This window comes from Microtus oregoni, unplaced genomic scaffold, assembly GCF_018167655.1.
Source record: "Microtus oregoni isolate MIOR12 unplaced genomic scaffold, Mior012 000033F_ref0000390, whole genome shotgun sequence".
Classification (NCBI taxonomy): domain Eukaryota; kingdom Metazoa; phylum Chordata; class Mammalia; order Rodentia; family Cricetidae; genus Microtus; species Microtus oregoni.
This window is the reverse complement of record NW_024543092.1, coordinates 28,129,422-28,153,831: the sequence shown is the minus strand read 5'-3', so window position 1 is coordinate 28,153,831 and position 24,410 is coordinate 28,129,422. Positions and strand designations below refer to the sequence as shown.

The 24,410-nt window shown below is 38.3% G+C and overlaps 1 protein-coding gene and 1 pseudogene across 1 annotated transcript; one reads left to right on the top strand and one right to left on the bottom strand.

Annotated features, from left to right (window-relative positions):
* The first annotated feature begins 3,588 nt into the window (after positions 1-3,588).
* Positions 3,589-4,551, top strand: LOC121466427 (olfactory receptor 4C15-like). Its single transcript, XM_041680125.1, has one exon. It carries the CDS (start codon positions 3,616-3,618, stop codon positions 4,549-4,551), a length of 936 nt encoding a protein of 311 aa, XP_041536059.1. The 5' UTR covers positions 3,589-3,615.
* A 126-nt stretch (positions 4,552-4,677) lies between these two features.
* LOC121466418 lies at positions 4,678-6,070 on the bottom strand (annotated as a pseudogene).
* Between the last annotated feature and the right edge of the window lie 18,340 nt (positions 6,071-24,410).

The window sequence follows — 24,410 nt, the reverse complement described above, 5'->3', positions numbered from 1 at the left end:
AATTTTAATAAAATTCTTGTTTAATTAGATATCACTGTTACTGAATTGTTAAGTTATTTTAATTTCGCAATATGTTTGTGATACAGTAACATATTATGATATGAAATTTCCCCATCTCATTTTAGCTGTAGAATAAAATTTTGGAACTTGGGTTACTAATATAAAAGATCGAAAATTTTTATGATCTTGAAATTATTTATTGATATATGTTCTAAAAAGATTATTTGGATGAATACATTATAACAATTAAAGTATGCTTTTAGTAAGGACATCTTAGGATTGATTAAAGTTATATATCAATTTGTATTTGCAGATATTCACATTTTCCTTTGGACTTACACTTTTCATAATGTTATTATGAAGAATTATATTCATAGCCTTTCGAAAACTGATGAGTTTGAGGTGGACTAATTTTCTCAGTGCTACCTAGAATTCAGGCCATGTAATTATTTTGCTATCTTTAATAAATATGTTACTTCATTTTGAAGTATTATAATATAATTGCATCATTTCACTCCTATGTTTCATTGCCCCTCAGCATCCTGCATATCCCTCTCTCCTCCTTTCAAATTCATGGGCTTTTTTTCTACTAATTATTACTATCTTTTTGATAATAGGAAATAAGAACATTTATATTTCTCTTTAATGTTTATTTTTACTAATTTTGTGGTAAATGAATGTCATAACACCCCTACAAAGTCCGAGTTAGCTTCATTTTATTTTTTATTTATTTATTTATTTATTTTTATTAAAAATTTTCACCTCCTCCCCTCCACCCAATTCCCTTCCATTCCCCCCACTTCCTCCCTCTTCAGTCCGAACAGCAGTCAGGGTTCCCTGCCCTGTGGCAAGTCCAAGGTCCTCTCCCCTCCATCCAGGTCTAGGAAGGTGAGGATCCAGACTAGGTTCCCACAAAGCCAGTACATGCTGTAGGATCAAAACCCAGTGTCATTGTCCTTGGCTTCTCAGTCAGCACTTATTGTCAACCAAGTTCAGAGAGTCCGGTTTGATCACATGCTCCATCAGTCCGAGTCCAGCTGGCCTTGGTGAGTTCCCATTAGATCAGCTCCACCGTCACAGTGGGTGGGCGCACCCCTGGTGGTCCAGACTTCCTTGCTCATGTTCTCTGTCCTTCTGTTCCTCATTTGGACCTTAGGAGCTCAGTCCAGTGCTCCAATGTGGGTCTCTGTCTCTATCTCCATCCATCGCCAGATGAAGGTTCTATGGTGATATGCAAGATATTCGTCAGTATGGCTATAGGATAGGGCCAGTTCAGGTTCCCTCTCCTCAGCTTCTCAAGGAACTAGCTGGGGGCATTTCTTTAGACACCTGGGAACCTTTCTAGAGTCCAGTCTCTTGCCTACCCTCAAATGGCTCCCTTAAGATATATACTTCCTTGCTCCCATATCCACTCCTCCTACATCCCAACTGTCCCACTCCCTCAAGCTCTCCCCATCCTCCCCCTTTCACTTCTCTCTCCCCATCTCCCCTTACCCCCGTCCCACTCCCACCCCCAAGCTCTCAATTTTATTTGCTACAAATTTTTGTCTTTTCTCTGTCCTGAAGATAAACTAGTCACTGTTAAATTGAGGTGGAGCATGTGTTAAAGTCACTGGTCAATATTAGAGTTGAGAACACATGGGAATTGTTGCTTTAAGGCAAAAGCACATAGCTAAGTCCTGTAGTTCTATAAACATATAATAATGTGTAAACCAGATACATTCATTGAAATAAGCTCATCTTTCTTTATTTATATATAGATAAATAGACAGTGGAATATATATCTTACTCTTTTATTCAGATATTTTAACACATATATATAAACATATGTGTTTGTGTGTGCGTATGTGCTTATGTGTGTGTATGTACATGAAAACAAGTGGGCATAAAACTGTACTAATAAATTTACTAATATATTTCAGTGTTCTTCACAAGAGAGAACTCAGACACAGTTGAAATAGTCTCTGCCTGTGAAAATGAATTCAAGAGCTGGAATATCTATCTGGTGGTTTCATGGGAAAACTGAGAATAAGACAGCTGACTGTAGAGATGAATTATAGCTAGAGTTGGTAAGGACACTATATGAATCCTTTTTCACTTGTTTACATTTTATGTTTTACATAAACCTTTCAGTTGAACAGGTAAGCTATTTATAAACATCCCTGCTATAGGGCAGTCTTAAAATTTTCAAATCTTATATCTTAAAAACTTTGTTTGCATAAAAAGGCAATATTGAACAAATATTTGGAAAGTATAAATTTTAAGACTCTTCAATCTACAGTTTCTCTTCTATGTACCTGTGGCCAATTTCTATATGTGCATGATTGAAACATTGATTTTTAATACTTCATCATTTCTCCTGTTAACTTTATTAAGATATGTCAATCAAACACCAACAAAGAAAGAAGATACTTCAATTTTTATACCTAGAAATAAAGTGTATAAAGACCACCACCACTTGGTAGTTCTTGTCTGAAAATATAAATCATCTTTCTTTAGTGCTCATTTCAAAGACAGATTGTGCATTTTAGAAACATAAAGTCTCTGTTAAAATACCATATAATGTCTTTTGTGAGTTTGAAATTAACATATTTTACTAAAATGTTCTCCATGAAAATAATAATAATAAACCTACAACTTCTCATTACCTAAGTTCAAAGCAGAAGCTTAACTTATATTATCTCAGTTATCATGACAAAAGGCATTATTATATCACAGAGTTTAAAATGATGAATTAAAAAAGTCTCAACATTTTTAACATTTACGTTATAAACAAATACAGACATACTAGGTTTATATGCTTTTTTAAAAAAATAAATTAATTCATTTGACATTCAAAAAAATCTTCAGAATGATCAAGACAATTTAACATGTGGTGATGATATTCAATTTCATTCTAGACTACATTTTGTCCATTTTTCTGTTGGCAGATGCATGTTCTGATCAGACATTTCAGAATATTATCCTCTGTCTTGTTCCAAGCAAATAGCAGACATTATTAATTCACAGTCTGTTCACTATGTGTATAACATAGAAATGGCTTCAAAATGTGTTTTGATATTCTACTTTGGGAATCCACTAGAGAATCATAAATTTCAGCATTTCAAAGAAAAAAACTGCATGTGGTTGCTTTGGAAAATAAAAATAACCAGCAATTCAATTCTATATGACATCTCAATATTGACTCCAGGAAATTATTTTTTTCTCTTTAAAAAAATTCATACATGTACACCTTATCAAGATTATTCCCACTCTTACTTCCTTCTTTCCCCTTCAAACTTCTACTCTACTTTCCCCAAATTCATTGCCTTTTCTTATATTACTTATATTAATATATGTGCCTATCATATCTACCTGTTATATATCTATGTATCTATCTATCTTCCCATCATCTATCTGTCTACATATGCAAAAATGTATATATATATATATATATATATATATATCCTCTTCAATTCAGTTAGTGATGTATATGTGTTGGGCAATGTACTTTTTTTATATTCTCAATTAAGAAAAAATTATTTACTACTACCCCAACTTGATGATAATAGCATACTTATTTGAAGCATTTTTTCCTACTATTCACAGATTCACTTCTACATTCTCCTTGAAATTATGCAAAACCAGAGTTTTGTAACAGAGTTTATATTTCTTGGACTTTCACAGAACCCTAAAGTCCAGAAAATAGTTTTTATTGTATTTTTCTTCATCTACATTGCAACTGTTGGGGGCAACATGATAATTGTGGTGACCATTGTCTGTAGCCCAGCACTGACTGACTCCCCCATGTACTTCTTCTTGGCATTCTTGTCACTACTGGATGCATGCTTCTCTTCTGTCATCATACCAAAAATGGTTGTGGACTCCCTCTATGAAAAGAAAACCATCTCCTTTGGCGGATGCATGGCACAGCTCTTTGCTGAACACTTCTTTGCTGCAGTAGAAGTGATTGTCTTGACAGCCATGGCCTATGACCGTTATGTGGCCATTTGCAAGCCCTTGCACTACTCTTCAATCATGAACTGGAAGCTCTGTGTCACGTTAATGGGAATAGCGTGGACAGGAGGATTCTTGCATTCTATCATACAAATTATCTTTACTTTGCAATTACCCTTCTGTGGACCCAATGTCATTGATCATTTCATGTGTGACTTGTTCCCATTACTAGAACTTGCCTGCACTGATACACATATATTCGGCTTTTTGGTGGTGGCCAACAGTGGGTCTATCTGCATAATAATCTTCTCTATTTTACTTGTATCCTATGGTGTCATCTTGTTCTCTCTTAGAGCCTATAGCTCTGAAGGGCAATGGAAAGCTCTCTCCACTTGTGGATCCCACATTGCAGTTGTGGTGTTGTTCTTTGTTCCGTGCATATTTATATACGCCCGGCCCCCATCTGCATTTTATTTTGACAAAATGGTGGCAATATTTTACACTATCCTAACTCCCTTGCTCAATCCTCTGATTTACACTTTTAGAAATAAGGACATGAAAAGCTCCATAAAGAAATTGTGGAAGAGATTGATGGAGGTGTCAGATGGAGACTGAGATGTAGAACTTTATAAAATCTTGATCTGAGAATTCTGCTCAGGAAACCGGGCAGTTCACTAAACCAGAATATTTCCTGTTGTGTCTTTGTCATAAATCTTTGTTTCAAATTCTTCCCCATCTTTATTAAAATCCTGGAAATGTTAAAAGAAAATCAAAATGCCTAAAACTTCTCACTTTACTTTCAGGAGGGTACCAAGGCTTTTCATTAGATTTATAATAAAAATATCTTCCTACCCATGATAATTCAGTGTTTCTGAGGCACAAGGTGAAAACCCAATGATTCATTTTTAGTTAGTAAGCTTCTAAACTTTCCCTAATCTTTTTCTTTTTTATTATTTAAGACCTTTATTAACAGGTGCTTGCAGTTTGTTGACTTTTTTGAAAAAAATCAAGTTGTAAACTTTTTATTACAAATTAAAAATGAAGTTCTTAAAAATCTTAACTTGACCAAATATGAAACAATTTAAAAACCATTAAAGGTGTATTGAGAAAAACCAGACCTTTAAAAAAAAAATCTGTCATTACCAAAAAGAGACATCTTTAGGTAAAAATAATAAAAACCCCATGCTATATAGATAATGCAGATAGTTCTAGCATATCTGGTCAACGGGCAAAAAGCAAGCACTTAAGGTCTAAGGTCTTCAGCTTCAATCTTTGTTCATTTCTTTTTGCTGGAATTTTATATTCTTTTCTTCTTGTTGGATGACCAAACCGGATGATGGTAGATATGGTAAGCCGGCACTTACTCAGCCCCGCCCTGCTCAGTCTAGGAGCGGACGAATTCTCAGCTGGTGGATTGGCTGCTTTTGTCTCTTTGCCATCTTGTGGTTTAGGGTTCTCTGGGCGTCTGCGTCGGTAATTGAAGTTGCAGTGATACCCACCCTCCATCACTTCTCCTTGCACCGGAGGGTTGGAATACTGTGGTCGACGCCCATAGGATCTCCGCAAATAGTAAGGTGGGAACCTTTGCCTGCGATAGGGCCGGCGTTGTTGGGCTTGGCCTTCAGGAGCACTTTCCGATCCCTCGTTCTTTTCCCCACTCTCACTATTCTGGTAATTCTGCTGGTAATTACGTGGAGGACCCCTATGACGTGGGTAGCGTCTATAATGGTTACGGTCTGCTGCGTATTTACTGCCTTGAACTGGAACTCCACCAGGGCCTGTAACATTTACTGCCTCCGCACCCTTTTCTCCTTCAACAACATCAAACTCCACAGTCTCTCCATCTTCTACACTGCGAAGGTACTTCCTGGGGTTATTCTTCTTTATGGCAGTCTGGTGTACAAATACGTCTTCCTTAGTGTCATTCCTGTTGATGAAACCGTATCCGTTCCTTACATTGAACCAAAACCTTCGTTGCGATGACCTTCTTGTCCCCGCCCGAGGGCGCCGCCTAAGTGAGGCCGCCAGGGCTGCCACTCCTCGCTCCGCTGCCCGTGGAGCAAGGCTTGGTGTTGGCGGCGCTGAGGGCGGCGGGGGCGGCGGGCGGCTGCTGGGTCTCGGCCTCGCTGCTCATGGTTGCCGTGGTGGTGACTGGGGCCGGCGGCGACGGCTGCGGCTCCTCCCGGGGTGTGATGGTGACTAGGCCAGCGGCGGCGGTGGGGCTCTCAGGGCTCTCTGGGGTCCGCTCTTTGCTCCCGCTACCGATCGAACTCCCTAATCTTTTTCTTTAATGTCTTTTCCCAGATCCTGTGTCTCATGTTTACTAATACCACTTAAATAATATGTTCTATAGAACACTCAATAGTTTGAATAGCTGATTCCCCTAGGTGGACTACCATAGGTTTTGTTCTTTTAATATCAGCTTTTATAAGAATTGCTACATTAGCCCATATCTAGCTGTGAGAAACACTGAATAGCAAGGGAGACAAATAATAAACACGTCAAAAACACAGGCAAGAGTTTTGCTGTAAATGCCACCAAGGGCAATGAAGAGCCAGTTCCAGTTGTCCAAGCACTGGCGCTTTGATAAGTAGTGCCTTCAAGATGCTTGGCACTGCAGCATCAGTAAAGAAGCCAAGATGATTTTGATAAAGACGTTCTGAGTTCTCCTTTGACTATAACAAGTTATGCCTATCACTAGCGAAATATCTTAAAAGGGTTAGAAATGATGTGCTAATTTTATTTTGAGTATCAGTTCTTAGCTGGTAACTCATTATTTTCAAGTGTATATTAAAAAGGTTAAAATTTTGTGCTTTCCTATATTGTAATAATTTTAGAAAAAATGAAAAAATATGGATCTAGTTATTTGTCATTCATTCTATATTAATCACAATTCTAAAAATTTTGTGGATTTCATTAATTCCTGGAAATAGTCAGGGCTAAAGACAGGCAAACAGCAAAGAACTCACAGGACTCAGTAATACACGTTTCTGTGTCATAGGATGCCAGCATTTAGTATTGGCTTATCTGCAGGAGCTACGTAGTGTGAGTACCATTTGAATTTATTGAAATGTGTAATTTGATTAAATAAAATGTGGATGTGTTCCTCTAGTGACAGGTAAGAAACTCATATTGATTTGGTATAGCAATTAATTGGGAAAGATGCTTCTTTTTTAACTTTTTTATTTAGCTCTACATTTTATTCTTTGCTCCCCTCCCTGCCTCTCCCATTCCCATTCAACCCTCCCTCAAGGTCCCCATGCTCCTCAGGAGATCTTGTCTTTTTCTACTTCCCATTTAGATTATATCTATGTAAGTCTCTCTTAGTGTCCTCATTGTTGTCCAAGTTTTTTGGGTTGTGAATTGTAGGCTGGTTTTCTTTGCTTTATGTTTAAAAACCACTTATAAGTGAGTACATGTAATAATTGTCTTTCTGTGTCTGGGTTGCCTCACTCAAAATAATGTTTTCTAGCTCTTCCATTTTCCTGCAAAATTCAATTTTTTTTCTTCTGTGTAGTACTCCATTGTATAAATGTACCACATTTTCCTTATCCATTCTTCAGTCGAGGGGCATTTAGGTTGTTTCCAGGTTCTGGCTATGACAAACAATGCTGCTATGAACATAGTTGAGCATATGGCCTTGTGACACAATTGAGCATCCTTTGGAAATATACCCAAAAGTGGTATTACTGGGTGTTGAAGAAGGTTTTTTCCTAATCTTCTGAGAAATCGACACACTGACATCCAAAGGGGATCTACCAGCTTGCATTCCCACCAGCAATGCAGAAGTGTTCCCTTTTTCCCACAACCTTTCCAGAATAAGTTTTTGTCAGTGTTTTTGAAATTGGCCATTCTTACAGATGTAAGATGGAGTCTCAGAGTTGTTTTCATTTGCATTTCTCTGATGACCAGGATGTTGGATATTTCCTTTAGTGTCTCTCAGCCATTTTAGATTCCTCTGTTGAGAGTTCTCTGTTTAGGTCTGTACTCCATTTTTTAAATTAGATTATGTGTTCTTTTGATGACCAATTTCTTGAGTTCTTTGTATATTTTGGAGATCAGACCTCTGTCTGATGTGGGGTTAGTGAAGATCATTTCCCATTCTGTAGGCTTTCGTTTTGTCTTGTTGACTGTGTCCTTTGCTTAGCAGAAGCTTTTCAGTTTTAGGAGGTCCCATTTACTAACTGTTTCTCTCAGTGTCTATACTGCTGGCATGATGCTTCTTATTCAAGTATCAAGAAAGAGAAAACTTAAGCAAACCCTGTATTAGTAACATATGGAAATGGTGTGGCCCTATTTCCATAATTTCTGTAGTAACATGGTAGCCAAAGAATTAAAAAACATAAAGTTGGTTTTAACAGTAGATGGTGGCTTAACTTTCTTATATTTAGCTACAGAAATGAAAACAATTTTAATGTGATAATCATCAGTAAAATTACATTTTAATTCTGCCACACATTACATATAAACCCCTTAGATGAATTTCATTAGTCTCAGTTAGCCATGTGGTTTCTGAAACAAATATATTTTTCAGAAAAAATGAATTTATTGTTATATGAACATTGATCAATTGTCAACTAACCATGTAATGCAGAAACAATACAGAAAAATCCATTCTGTTCTTTTCTTAGTCTTTCATGGCAGTTCAGAGTAAAAGAGTGCATTTTTCCCCTCAATATCAATATGACATAAGATTTAATCAATATAAGGAAAGAGTTCATGAGGACTGTGATTAGGGTCTAACAATCATCTGAAACATGCTGCTACATTACATATGATCACATGTGTAACAAAACCTCAGGGGCTTAAACAGGGCTCACCTCTCCAATTCTGTGCTCCATCATCTTTCTTCCTTCTAACATGGTTTGATTTTTGCTGTCTTTGTTCCCATGACATAAGAATTGTTGCTCTTGATCACGTCATTTACTTATGAGAAGTAACCAGGCAAACTAATTCTGGCTCAATTTTTTTAATGATACTTTGGATCCATATTTTGAAATACAAAACAATAAAGCTTTACTCAGGCCAGATTGTAGTGATCGATATAGATTTATTTCCAATCCACAATTAAAATCAAGCACTTGCTTATAATTTTATCCTTTCACTCCTCTGTATAAAATCTATCAATGATATGTAAGGAGAAGAATTCGCAACACTTTTCACAGAGATAAGCAAATGCTTAGTGACGGTTACTCAATGCTTTTTATTCTTACTTAGTTTTGTCAATGGTTTGACAAAGGTCCTATAACAATTGCTAATTTAGGTTTTCATTTTGTTTTCTAAGCTGAGTTACCATAAGCATGGGAAAAACTACTTTCATATTTTTAACTCTTGGACAAAAATTAATATGTTGAGTTCACACTCAATTAGCTCACTGCAGTTACTATAAGTATTTAAATAAATTTAAATAATTTATTTCTGCAGAGAGCCATGCTCCAAATGTTCCAATGACCTGGAATGAATGTGTAAAGTTGGTGTGGTAAAGAAACTATGACAACCTGTTTCAAAGTGAACTAGAGAGTGTGGACTGTTTTTTAACTTATACAGTTAAATGGTTTGCATGAACAGTTTTACTATCAAATTTGATTCCCTAATCTCATTCCCCTTCTGTCCCCTAACTTTCCCACCACTAACCATTACCTACTTGGTTTATAGTTCTAGTGTTAGAAGCATAGGCAGTGTTGCAAACAACAAAGGAAGTTATCTAACCAGACACACCTATATGCAGAACAGTGTGTCCATTTTGCAGAATGTGTAGTTACAACATCATACAAAGTGAAAGTTTTTTCTCTAGTGGTTAATATTTACAACTGGTAGGGTTTCGGTTCTCCCAATCAGCTCACCACCTGAAGATGAATCAATTTATTCTGCATTCTGTACTACTCTGTCTCTTCAAGGAATATAAGTGTTTTTTTTTCTATTATCCTATAAGCAATATAACTTTGAGAATTACTCTTAATAGCTGGTCTTGCTTATCCCTTGTTCTGAAGTTCCCTTCCTCTCAACTTCCTACAGTCCTGGCACAGCTATTAAAAATGAGGGCTTTGTGGGTTTCTATGGTTTTGGTTCATTTCCTGTTTTTAGACTGTTCCTATTACCTGATACAATCTATTTTTTAAATTTCTCTTAGACTTTTTTGGTTAAAATCATTCTTTCCAGAACAGTTATGTAAATTTTAATATTGACATGGACTTCTGTGACTCATTCAGACTAGTCATGAGGTGCATTGGAAAGGCAATATCCTGTTCATAAGAATCCTAAATTTATGGTAACACTTTAACATAAAAGGCTTTAGTAGATGAATTAAGTCCACTGTAATCATAACAACATCTCCTCTGGTTCACCCAGAGGAGAGTCATCAGTGGGAAGCTTTTCTTATATAGTATCTATCCTGTCCATAGCTCCTAGAAAGCAAAACTAGATGCAATCAGCAATATGATTTGCATAATGAAAACAAAGAAAGCAGGTAGTATGTGTGCTTCAAGGGTCATGCTCAGAATTATTCATGAACTAACTATCCATTGGTCTTGCCAAAAATGGGTCAGAGTCTCCAGAGTCTTGCCACAAGAAGAGTTTGTTCATGCTATTCTCAGGCCTTGTTTCATGAGGAAGTCACATGACTCCTGGCAGATTTTCAATGTTAAAGTGTGGATTTTAAAATTATCTGGGGTCACATAAATCTCTCTCTCTCTCTCTCTCTCTCTCTCTCTCTCTATATATATATATATATATATATATATATATATATGTGTGTGTGTGTGTGTGTGTGTGTGTGTGTGTATTCTATGTATATTGAAGACTTATGTATGTGTATTTGTATACATATATACATGTACAGAGAGAGAGCAAGAGAAATAGCATTTCTCAAAAAGCTCAGGTTCTCCTTGAATGTTTTAGTTAGCCTTGCCCTCAGTTTGATATCTTGCATCTACCTACAAAGTGTGAAAATTCAGTCAGTATTGCGCCTTGTTCTAAAGTGCTAGGAAACAGCCTAGTGCCTTGGTTTTGCCAGGCATGGATGCAAATATATAAAAGTATTCAAGAAGTGTGTGTGTGTGTGTGTGTGTGTGTGTGTGTGCCTGCACAAAAGCACAAGCATCTACATTTGAGTATATTCACTTGTGTGCTTGTGTGCATGAAGACAAGAGGTCAGCATCCAATGCTGTATCTCAGGATGCATCCTTCTAGGTTTCTTGAGCCAGCCACTGTAGGGATAAGTCCTGCCCCTTAGGGGGCGTGTTCGCCTCAGGCTAATGTTGACCTATAAAGTTGGCAAGCCTTCCAGCCATCCCTTTCTGCTTTCCTGGTCTCTGCAGGAATGGCGGTTCTGTAAGTCTATTTCGCCATGAAAGCTATATATATTTTTTCAATCTGTCTGCATTCGTTTACGCCATTACATTTTGGCGGCCAACGTGGGCTATTTTGCCCCAAACTCAAGCGGGTAGCTTGCTAGCTAACACAGCACCCTCCTGGGTGCTGTTTTTTAGTTTGTGACTCAGGCCCCAGTGCCGAGTCCGAGACATACTCGGCCACACAGGCCCATTCTGCCTGCCTTGGCTAAGTTTGCAGAGGAACCCCACTGCCTGAATTAGCAGAAGCTCAAGTACCTGCAGTTTTGCAACAAAAGCTGCCACAGCAGCAGATTTGGTCTGATACAAAGTGACTTGGCCGAGCAGTGGTGGCGCATGCCTTTGATACCAGAACTTGGGAAGCAGAGGCAGGCGGATCTCTGTGAGTTTGAGGCCAGACTGGTCTACAAGAGCTAGTTCTAGGACAGGCTCCAAAAACACAGAGACCACCACTGGCAGGAACCGATCATTGCAGGTAAAAAAAAATTTTCTTTTATAAATAAAATGTCTGAACACATTAGTATTCAAGAATTTAACAGTTTTTTTTTTAATTGTACCATGTGGGAGATTTTACAAGAGGTGTCTATCACCCCACATCTATGGATCCTTCTGGGATTTGTAGTTTTCATTGCCACTAAATGGTTTGATAATAGAAATAGGATAAAGTCTTTACGAGATGAATCCAGGATTCTTAAGGCAGAGATTGAACGCTTAAAAACAATTGAGAATCAGTTTGAAGTTCTCCAGGCTGATGTTAAGGAGAAATTCATTACTATGGAAGAGGGAACAGCTGATCTGGATCGTAAGCTTCAGTCCCTTTCTGTAGGAACTGAAACATTAGTGCCTGATATTAAGGAGAAATTCATTACTATGGAAGAGGGAACAGCTGATTTGGACCATAAGATTCAGTCCCTTTCTGTAGGAAATGAAACATTAACTGAGAGAATCAAAACTGCTGAATGTGACAATCGGATTTTGTCTAAAGCTTATGACAGATTGGTGGAAAGATTGTCAATACAAGAAGGCACGGTTTATGCCATAAAAATTATGTCCAAAGATGAGATGTTATCTCTAATGGACAAACTTCATACTTTAGAATCCTCAATGAAGGCTTTGGAACATAATTCTGGACAGGAGATTCAGACATTGCAGAAGGCAATGGTGAATAGAATTGAAAAGATTGAGGAATTTCTAAATTCTGATGAAGAAGAGCAAAGGGTAGAAAGGCAAATTTTAACTACATCTGTGGTAAATCTCTCCGGGACAATTTCCACAAAGCTCTACCTACAGCTCTACCTGCCTTTCCAGTAATAACAACAGAGAAGGTGATTGGTTCCAAAAACCCTAGGGTCATCAAGGAGGATACATGGGAGCCTGTCCATATGAATGATCTCAAGGAAATTAAACAGGCTGTCATGACTTTTGGGATGCAAGCCTCTTTTGTTAAAGAGATGCTAAGATCTTGGGCCACAACAAGCAGAGCAACCCCCTCAGCCTGGCTCCAGCTGAGCTCTGCCATACTCGAGAGTGGACCGCACTTGAAATGGAAATGCTTATTCAGGCAAGAGGCTAGACTCTTAGAACAGCAGGAAAAAGCAAAGGGAATTGACATTTCCCTAGATAAAATTCTAGGTGAAGAACTCTTTTCCGACTCTCAGGAACAAGCTAATTTGGATGAAAACACACTCTCCATGTCTACTACAGCAGCCTTAAGGGCTTGGAACAGGGTACAAGAACCAGGACAGAGAATGGAATCATTTGTCAGAGTTAAACAGGGTCAGAGAGAACCCTTTAGTGACTATTTACAAAGATTAACTAAGGCTGTACAAATAGGGATATCTAACCCAGAAGCAAGACGTATAATGATTGAGTCTTTGGCTTATGAAAATGCAAATGTGGAATACAAAAGGATTTGGGGTCCTTTAAAGCTCAGATCAGCGCTCTTGGAAGAATGGGTCTTGCATACACTCAATGTTGAGACATTTGATTATGGCACTGAAGCATGGGTAGAAGAAGCATTTTCCAATGGTAAAAGGAGACACCAGAATACCAAATGTTTTAATTGTGGCAAAATGGGTCATATGAAAAGGAATTGTAGACAACTGATTTTCAGAAATAATAATAATAATAATGCATCTTTCAGAAATAATAATAATAATAATAATAATAATAATAATAATAATAATGCATCTTCTAGAAATAACAGCAAAGGAGGACTCAGCCTTCAGGTTTATGTAGAATATGTGGAAAAGGCAGACATTGAACGAATGAATGCAGATCTACAAGAGATAGACAAGGCAACCTGATACAGACGGGAAACGTGAGGGGGGGCCTCACAGGCCCCCATGGCAAACATGGTTCAGTCATTTCCAGTTTCTGCAGAGAATGTGCCTCATCAGGACAATTAGGAAGCCCCATGCCTACTGTTACAATGATGAACAGAAAGATAAGTTACGTGTGTTTTGGCAAACTTCTATAAATGATCAAAGACCTAAACTGAGAGTGTGTGTAAATGGCATTTTTATTACTGGCCTGCTGGACAAAGGTGCTGATGTAAGTATCATTACCCCAGAATCTTGGCATCCGTATTGGCCTCTTCAGAATGTAAATGTTCAGCTCCTGGGAATTGGAACCTTATCTCGAGTAAGGCAGAGCACGAGATGGGTTGAATGTATAGGGCCAGATGGACAAATAGGAAAATTAAAGCCATATGTAGCGAATATCGCAATGAATTTATGGGGTCGTGACCTATTACAACAATGGAATACCGAAATTAACATTCCTGCTACTTCTAGAGCCTATATTTCTGAAAATAATATTAAAAGATATTACAAATGGAGAAAACCAGCCATTCGGGCTGAACAAGAACAAGCAATTGATGTCCCTTCAGAAATACCAACAGCCTTGCCTCTAAAATGGTTGACTGAGAAACCAATATGGACAAAGCAATGGCCTTTAGCTGAGGAAAAGTTACAGGCTTTAGAACAGCTGGTACTAGAACAATTAGATGCTGGACATATAGAAGAATCTACCAGCCCTTGGAATTCTCCTGTATTTGTGGTTAAGAATAAATCAGGTAAATGGAGAATGGTGACAGATCTCAGGGCCATCAACAAGGTTATTCAACCTATGGGCCCTCTGCAATCTGGAATTCCTTTGCCCTCTCTATTACCAAAAGGATGGCCTCTCATAGTTATTGATTTAAAGGATTGTTTTTTCACTATATCTTTGCAATTATTGATTGGTAGTGTGCTACAAGCCTCTGAATTTCATAAAAAACATCATGTTAATAGCAAAGGTTTGAAGAAAGAGTTTTCAATTACATGGCAACAAGCTAAGGAGATTGTAAAGAAATGCTCTACTTGCTCTTTCTATAACCAAATGCCACTGCCTGCAGGGGCTAATCCAAAGGGCAGCCAAAGGAATGAAATCTGGCAGATGGATGTGTTCCACTTTGCAGAATTTGGCAAATTAAAATATGTTCATCACACCATTGACACTTATTCAGGCTTTTAGTGGGCAACTGCTTTAAGTTCAGAAAAAGCTGATTCAGTAATCACTCATTTATTAGAAGTCATGGCTATCATGGGTATACCTACACAAATAAAGACGGATAATGGTCCTGCTTTTGTCTCTAGGAAAATGAAACGGTTCTTTGATTATTACAATATCAAGTATGTTACAGGTATACCATACAATCCTACAGGTCAAGCAGTCATAGAAAGATCAAATCGAACTATAAAGGATATGTTGAACAACAGAAAGGGGTGGAAAACACCCCCTGAAATAGGTTACATAATGCTTTGTTAACCTTGAATTTTCTCAACGCTAATGAGAAGGGAACAACGGCTGCAGAAAGACATTGGATAATGAAAAAGTCTACTGAACTAAATCAACCAGTTTATTTCAAGGATGTGCTGACCTCACAATGGAAGCCAGGAGATGTGCTACGTTGGGGAAGGGGTTTTACTCTTATCTCCACAGGTGAGGAAAAATTGTGGATACCGTCAAAATTAATAAAGGTTAGGTTTGAAGAAGAGAAGCCACTTGGAAAAGATAAATAGCAATTCATTCACAAGGATGGTGAGCATACTGATGGTAAGAAATACAGATAGGGGAACTAGCTCTGTAGACCAGGCTGGTCTCAAACTCACAAGAGATCCGCCTGCCTCTTCCTCCCGAGTGCTGGGATTAAAGGCGTGCGCCACCACCGCCCGGCAGGCCAGGATTTTATTCCTTGTTAGGTCTGAATACCAGTCCATCGTTTAGAGGCCACGTTTTCTGCTGCTAGACGCGGCACAGCAGCGGCAAGGCGGCAGCGCCAGACGCAGCGGAGCGCAGCCAGACCCAAGCAGCTGGGACAGGCGTGCAATAAGGAGAGCAGATCGCCCTACTACAATTGAATCAAAGAGGTAGGCCTTTGGTTGGCCAGGTCACTGGCACAAGTGGAGCCTGGTCCTGTCCTGAAGATCCTTCGGAGGGGTGAGAGGGTTCTTGGCCTGCAGCAGGAACCACGAAAGAGAGTGAGGGCATTTTGTAAGCGGAGCCCTTGGCCAGCAGGGAAACCTGATCCGGTTTCTAAAGGATCCATTGGATAGGATCAATAGGAGGAGATGGGCAGGCGCCAAGGCAAGAACTCACCCAATAATCCGAAAAACAACATGAAAACATCAGAACCCAATGATCTTACAACAGAAGTATTTGAACAACCTAACACAGAAGAAGTGGAAAAAATCGACTTTATGAAGATAATAGAGTCCCTTAAACAACATGTAAAAAATGCCCTTATAGAAATGGATGAGAAGTATAACAAAAAGTTTGAAGAAATGAGTAAATACGTACATGATACCCTGGGAAACCAAGAAAAAAACATCAAACAGGTAATGGAAACAGTTCAAGAATTGAAAACTGAAATGAAGGCAAAGAAGAAAATACAAACTGAGGACCAGCTGGATATGGAAAATCTAGGCCAACGAGCAGAGTCTACAGAAACAAGCATAATCAATAGAATACAAGAGCTAGAAGAAAGACTCTCAGATGCTGAGGACACCATAGAGAAAATAAACGAACAGATCAAAGAAAACAGCAAAGCCAACAAATTCTCAACACAAAACATTCAGGGGACACAATAAAAAAACCAAACCTAAGAATAATAGGAATAGAAGAAGGAGAAGAGTCACAGCTCAAAGGCCCAGAAAATATTTTCAACAAAATTATGGAAGAAAACTTTCCCAACTTAAAGAAAGTTATTCATTTAAATATTCAAGAAGCATACAGAAGACCAAACAGACTGGATCAAAGAAAAACATCTCCTCGCCATATAATAATCAAAACACAAAATATACAGGTTAAAGAAAGAATATTAAGAGCTGCAAAAGAAAAAGGGCAAGTAACTTATAAAGGTAAACCGATCAGACTTACACCTGACTTCTCGATGGAAACTATGAAAGCCAGAAGGTCCTGGATAGAGGTTCTGCAGAAGCTAAGAGACCATGGATGCAAACCCAAACTACTATACCCAGCCAAGCTATCGTTCACTATCAATGGAGAAAACAAGACATTCCAGGATAAGAACAAATTTAAAGAATACGTAGCCACAAATCCAGCCCTACAGAAAGTAATAGAAGGAAAATCGCAACCCAAGGAATCCAACACTGCCAACACTGCCTACAATAACCCAGGCATCTAATGACCCTTCACGAGCACATCTCAAAGAAAGGAGACACACAATCTCTACTACCAAAAGCAATAAGAATATCCGGAGTAAACAACCACTGGTCATTAATATCACTTAATATTAATGGGCTCAATTCACCTATAAAAAGGCACAGGCTAAAAGATTGGATACGAAAACAGGATCCAACATTCTGCTGTTTGCAAGAAACACATCTCAACCACAAAGACAGGCACCTACTCAGAGTAAAGGGTTGGGAAAAGGTGTTTCAAGCAAATGGTCCTAAGAAAAAAGCAGGTGTGGCCATACTAATTTCTAACAAAACTGACTTCAAACTAAAATCAATCAGAAGAGACCGAGACGGTCACTTTATACTCATAACAGGAACAATTCATCAGGAGGACGTCTCAATCCTGAATATATACGCCCCCAATATAAAAGCACCTACTTATGTAAAAGAAATATTACTAGAACTCAAGGCAGACATCAAACCACACACACTAGTAGTAGGAGACTTCAACACACCTCTCTCTCCAAGGGACAGGTCAATCAGACAGAAACCTAATAGAGAATTAAGAGAATTATTGGAGGTAATGAAGCAAATGGACTTAACAGACATCTATAGAACATTCCACCCAAATAGGAAAGAATATACCTTCTTCTCTGCAGCTCATGGAACCTTCTCAAAAATTGACCACATACTCGGAAACAAAGGAAACCTCCACAGATACAAAAAAATATCAGTGTCCACCTGTGTCTTATCAGATCATCACGGATTAAAGTTAGAAGGCAACAACCACACTGCCCCCAAAAAACCGACAAACTCATGGAAACTGAACAGTCAACTACTGAACCACACCTGGGTCAAGGAAGAAATCAAGAAAGAAATTAAAGTCTTCCTTGAATTTAATGAAAATAAAGGGACAACATACTCAAACCTATGGGACACAATGAAAGCAGTGCTAAGAGGAAAGTTCATAGCACTAAGTGCCCACTTAAATAAAACGGAGAATGCATACATTGGGGACTTAAAAACACACCTGAAAGCTCTAGAAAAAAAAGAAGCAGACGCGCCCAGGAGAAGTAGAAGACTGGAAATAATAAAACTGAGGGCTGAAATCAACAAAATAGAAACACAGAAAACAGTCCAAAGAATCAATGAAACAAAAAGCTGGTTCTTGGAGAAAATCAACAAGATCGACAAACCCCTATCCAAACTAATTAAACGACAGAGAGAGAACACGCAAATAAATAAGATCAGAAATGAAAAGGGGGAAATAACCACAGACACAGAGGAAATTCAGAGAATCATTAGATCTTACTACAAAAGCCTGTATGCCACAAAACTGGAAAATACAAAAGAAATGGACATTTTTTTAAATAAGTATCATATACCAAAGCTAAACCAAGACCAGGTGAATGATCTAAATAGACCGGTTTCTCGCGAAGAATTAGAAATGGTTATCAAAAATCTCCCTTCGAAAAAAAGCCCAGGACCAGATGGTTTCAATGCAGAATTCTACCAGAACTTCCAAGAAGAATTAATACCTATACTCCTTAAGGTATTTCACAATATAGAATCAGAAGAGTCATTGCCAAATTCCTTTTATGAAGCTACAGTTACCCTGATACCAAAACCACAAAAAGACCCAACCAAGAAAGAGAATTACAGACCGATCTCACTCATGAACATCGACGCAAAAATCTTCAATAAAATACTGGCAAACCGAATCCAAGAACACATAAGAAAAATTATCCATTATGATCAAGTAGGCTTCATCCCAGAGATGCAGGGCTGGTTCAACATACGCAAATCTATCAATGTAATCCACCATATAAATAAACTGAAAGAAAAAAACCATATGATCATTTCACTAGATGCGGAAAAAGCATTCGACAAAATTCAACACCCCTTTATGATAAAGGTCTTGGAGAGAATAGGGATACAAGGGTCCTACCTAAATATAATAAAAGCTATTTACAGCAAGCCAACAGCTAACATTAAATTAAACGGAGAAAAACTCAAAGCCATCCCACTAAAATCAGGAACACGACAAGGATGTCCACTCTCGCCATACCTCTTCAATATAGTGCTTGAAATTCTAGCAATAGCAATAAGACAACATAAGGAGATCAAGGGGATTCGTATTGGAAAGGAAGAAGTTAAGCTTTCATTATTTGCAGATGATATGATAGTGTACATAAGCGACCCCAAAAATTCTACCAAAGAACTCCTACAGCTGATAAACAGCTTTAGTAACGTGGCAGGATACAAGATCAACTCCAAAAAATCAGTTGCCTTCCTATACACCAAGGATAAGGAAGCAGAGAGGGAAATCAGAGAAGCATCACCTTTCACGATAGCCACAAATAGCATAAAATACCTTGGGGTAACCCTGACCAAGGAAGTGAAAGATCTACTTGACAAGAACTATAAGTCTTTGAAGAAAGAAATTGAAGAAGACACCAGAAAATGGAAAGACCTCCCTTGCTCTTGGATTGGGAGGACCAACATAGTAAAAATGGCAATTCTACCAAAAGCAATCTATAGATTCAATGCAATCCCCATCAATATCCCATCAAAATTCTTCACAGATCTGGAGAAGACAATAATCAACTTTATATGGAAAAACAAAAAACCCAGGATAGCCAAAACAATCTTATACAATAAAGGTTTGTCTGGAGGCATTACCATCCCTGACTTCAAACTCTATTACAGAGCTACAGTATTGAAAACAGCTTGGTATTGGCATAAAAACAGAGAAGTCGACCAATGGAATCGAATAGAAGACCCTGACATTAACCCACAAACCTATGAACACCTGATCTTCGATAAAGGAGCTAAAAGTATACAATGGAAAAAAGAGAGCATCTTCAACAAATGGTGCTGGCAAAACTGGATGTCAATCTGTAGAAGAATGAAAATAGATCCATATCTATCACCATGCACAAAACTCAAATCCAAATGGATTAAAGACCTCAATATCAGTCCGAACACACTGAACCTGATAGAAGAGAAAGTGGGAAGTACTCTACAGCACATGGGCACAGGAGACCACTTCCTATGTATAACCCCAGCAGCACAGACACTAAGGGCATCATTGAATAAATGGGACTTCCTGAGGCTGAGAAGCTTCTGTAAAGCAAAGGACACTGTCACTAAGACAAAAAGACAACCCACTGACTGGGAGAAGATCTTCACCAACCCTGCAACTGACAAAGGTTTGATCTCCAAAATATATAAAGAACTCAAGAAACTAGACCGTAAAAGGCTAATCAACCCAATTATAAAATGGGGCACTGATCTGAACAGAGAATTCTCAACAGAAGAACTTCAAATGGCCAAAAGACACTTAAGGTCATGCACAACTTCCTTAGCGATCAGGGAAATGCAAATCAAGACAACTTTAAGATACCACCTTACACCTGTCAGAATGGCTAAAATAAAAAACAGCAATGATAGCCTTTGCTGGAGAGGTTGTGGAGAAAGGGGTACACTCACCCATTGCTGGTGGGAATGCAAACTTGTGCAACCACTCTGGAAGGCAGTGTTTCGGTTTCTCAGGAAATTCGGGATCAACCTACCCCTGGATCCAGCAATACCACTCTTGGGAATATACCCAAGAGAGGCCCTATCATACAACAAAAGTATATGCTCAACTATGTTCATGGCAGCATTGTTTGTAATAGCCAGAACCTGGAAACAACCTAGATGCCCTTCAACGGAAGAATGGATGAAGAAAGTATGGAATATATACATATTAGAGTATTACTCAGCAGTAAAAAACAAGGACTTCTTGAATTTTGCATACAAATGGATGGAAATAGAAAACACTATCCTGAGTGAGGTAAGCCAGACCCAAAAAGAGGAACATGGGATGTACTCACTCATATTTGGTTTCTAGTCATAAATAAAGGACATTGAGCCTATAATTCATGTTCCTAGAGAAGCTAAATAAGGTGAATCCAAAGACAAACACATAGGCATCCTCAGGAATATTAACCTTCATCAGGCGATGAAAGGAGACAGAGACAGAGACCCACAAGGGAGCACCGGATAGAAATCTCAAGGTCCAAATCAGGAGCAGAAGGAGACGGAGCACGAGCAAGGAACTCAGGACCACGAGGGGTGCACCCACACACTAAGACAATGGGGATGTTCTATTGGGATCTCACCAAGGCCAGCTGGCCTAGGTCTGAAAAAGCATGGGATAAATCCGGACTAGCTGAACATAGCGGACAATGAGGAATACTGAGAATTCAAGAACAATTGCAGTGGGTTTTTGATCCTACTGCACGTACTGGCTTTGTGGGAGCCTAGGCAGTTTGAATGCTCACCTTACGAGACCTGGATAGAGGTGGGCAGTCCTTGGGCTTCCCACAGGTCAGGGAACCCTGATTGCTCTTCGAGCAGATGAGGGGGGGGGACTTGATCGGGGGAGGGGGAGGGAAATGGGAAGCGGTTGTGGGGACGAGACAGAAATCCTTAATAAATAAATAAATTAAAAAAAAATTAAAAAAAAAAAGAAATACAGATAGGTTGGAGGCAGGGTTCTTTTCTTATCTCCACAGGAAAATACTCATCTTCAAAGTAATTGAGGGACCCTGAATATTTAATTACTGATGGATGGACACATTTTGTAAGTATTAATTTTTTTATATATGTCTTATTAAACATTTCTTTATAAATATATAGAGCTGGTTTTGAAGTTGGACTCTGGCTCAGTCCCTCTCCAATTCCAAGCCTGTTAGTAAGAGAAAAACCCAGAGTTTCTGGAGTTTCTGTCTCATGTCAAGAGCCATGATATGGGACAGAAAGAAATATGAGTTTAGAAAACATCTTTGCTTTTCTTCATATCTATCATACTTTTCATTGAATATATCTATCATGCCTTTCATTGAATATATATATGTATGTCTATATATGTCTATATGATTAATGTCTAAGTTTTTCACAATGAACAATGAGATTTTCCTGAAGTGACATTTGAAGTTTCCAGAAAGAAGATGGGGCCCCACAACAACAACTCTACCTGGTTGATATGACGTCATGATACTGATAGCGCTACTACAAGACCTGCTTTGGGTACCAGCTGCACAAGACGATCCCAACTTAGCTGAAATGGTGCACATCTTGTACAACATTCTGGCCAGACCTCCACAAAATTCTCAGAGACTATTTGGAATTTTAAAAGACATTGATCTTGAAATTTAACCATCATTTTACTTTCACAGGATCCCCCAGAAAGAACGTCGCCCCCATGACAGCTGGAAGTAATTCTAGAGGACGACGTCCCCTCTCCCAGTAAAGTTTACCCCTGGGTTAGGGACATCATTTAGGGGTTGGGAAGTTGGGGGAGGAATTTTATTAGCTCAGGGATCATTTTGGAAAAAAAAAGGGAATGATGAGATAATAGATTTATAATTGTGAGTTACTGATTTTAGACAAATATATTGGTATAGATTCTTGTATATTGATACAAAGTTAAATTATATTGACTATTGTATGCAAGTATGTTTCTATTTCTGTTTAAAACATTTTTATGTATTGACATACATTGTATTGATATATATATATATATATAGTATATATTTACCATATTGCAGTGTACATTTCTACCTCTGATTAAAATACTTATATAATGTTTGTATATTGATATATATTTGCCATATTGCAATGTATATTTGTACAGTGTTTATATTTGGAGGTCATTATCCTCATTTGTTACACAGTTGTTTATTGTCTTAGTCTTTAAGTTAGATATATATTGAGAATGACATCTAAGTTTGTCATTTATAATTAGACTAATTTATAATTAGACTAATCAGGTTCTTTAGATATATAGAGATTATACTCAGTATAGATAGATAATCTTCAACCTCTTCAAAGAGCTGTAGAAAATGGCCTTTAATCTAACTCAGAGTTTCGTGATAGTGAGACACAATTGCTCCTGGCAACACCGCTCTATTCCCGAGAGAATGTTGAGCACCAAAGACACTCCACCTGGAGCCTTTCTATTTGGCAGAACTGGCCTTGGGGCAAAGAAATGCCCATACCTCAACCACTGACAGAGATACAGAGCGTGCATCAATGGATAAAACAGGACTGTCATATCCTGCCAAGACAGGGTAAGATAGTTTTGAAAAGTTCCTTGCCTTTAATAATGGTATGTCAGTTATGTTAGGCCTTAGCCAAAATTGGTTGACTCAACGTTGCAAACGAGACTTTGGGTGATTGCCCAGGTAGTCAGTTGTCTCTGTCAATTGTTGCACATTTTGGATATATCTCGTTTGTTGAGTAGTGTTTATTCCCTTCTCAGATCTTTGACTGAGTTGAAGATTATATAATTGTAGTTACTCTCTACATTATTTGGACTCCTTGAGATAGAATGTTTAGCAAACCTTTTGTTCTCAATATTGTTTGTTATATTTATTATTTGTTGTTATTGTATATAGTTGTATTTAGTTTAGTTCTGTCTTATTTAGACAAAAAGGGGAGATGTAGGGATAAGTTCCGCCCCTTAGGGGGCGTGTTCGCCTCGGGCTAATGTTGGCCTATAAATTTGGTAAGCGAGCTCCCAGCTGTCCCTTTCTGCTTTCCTGGTCTCCGTGGGAACGGTGGTTCTGTAAGCCTATTTCGCCATTAAAGCTATATATATTTTTACAATCTGTCTGCATTCGTTTACACCGTTACACAGCCACTCTTTCTCACTGACAAAGAACACTCCAATTATTTAAGCTGGCTGGCCAGTGAGCTCTAGGGCTTTTCCTATCTGTGCTTCCACAGCTCCGTGTTTATAAGTTTGCCATTATTCCTAGATTCTTTATATAGTTTCTGAACTTGGATTAATGACCTTGCTCTTGCAGAGTGAATTGTATAACATACATTTTTTTTTTGAGAAAAGGGCAAATCTGACTGGTTTGGAGAATTTTGTGTCAATTTGACACTAGAGAAATCAGCTAAGAGGAGAGAAACTCAATTAAGAAAGTGTCTGCATACTATAAAGCCGAAGGAATGCCTGTAAAACATTATCTTAATTATTAATTTATGGAGGACATGTATCATTATTATTGGTGCCATCCCTGGGCTGGTGGTTTTGGGTTCTATGATAAAACAGGATGAACAAGCCAAGAGGAACACGTCAGTAAGCAACACCTGTCCATGGCCTCTACATCAGCTGCTGTCTCCAGGTTCTTGCTCTGTTTGAATTCTTGTCATGATTTCCATTATGATGAACAATGCTACAAAATTGTACACTTTATTTAAACTCCTTTCTCCAAACATGTTTTTGTTCATGGTGTTTCATCACAGCAATAGAAGCCCTAAGTAATACACTAACCATGGTGGTTTGAAGAAAATGTCCACAAAGGGTGTAGCATTACTTGAAGGTGTGGTCTTGTTGGAGTTGGTGTGGTCTTGTTGTGTTACTGTTGCTGGCAAATCAAGATAT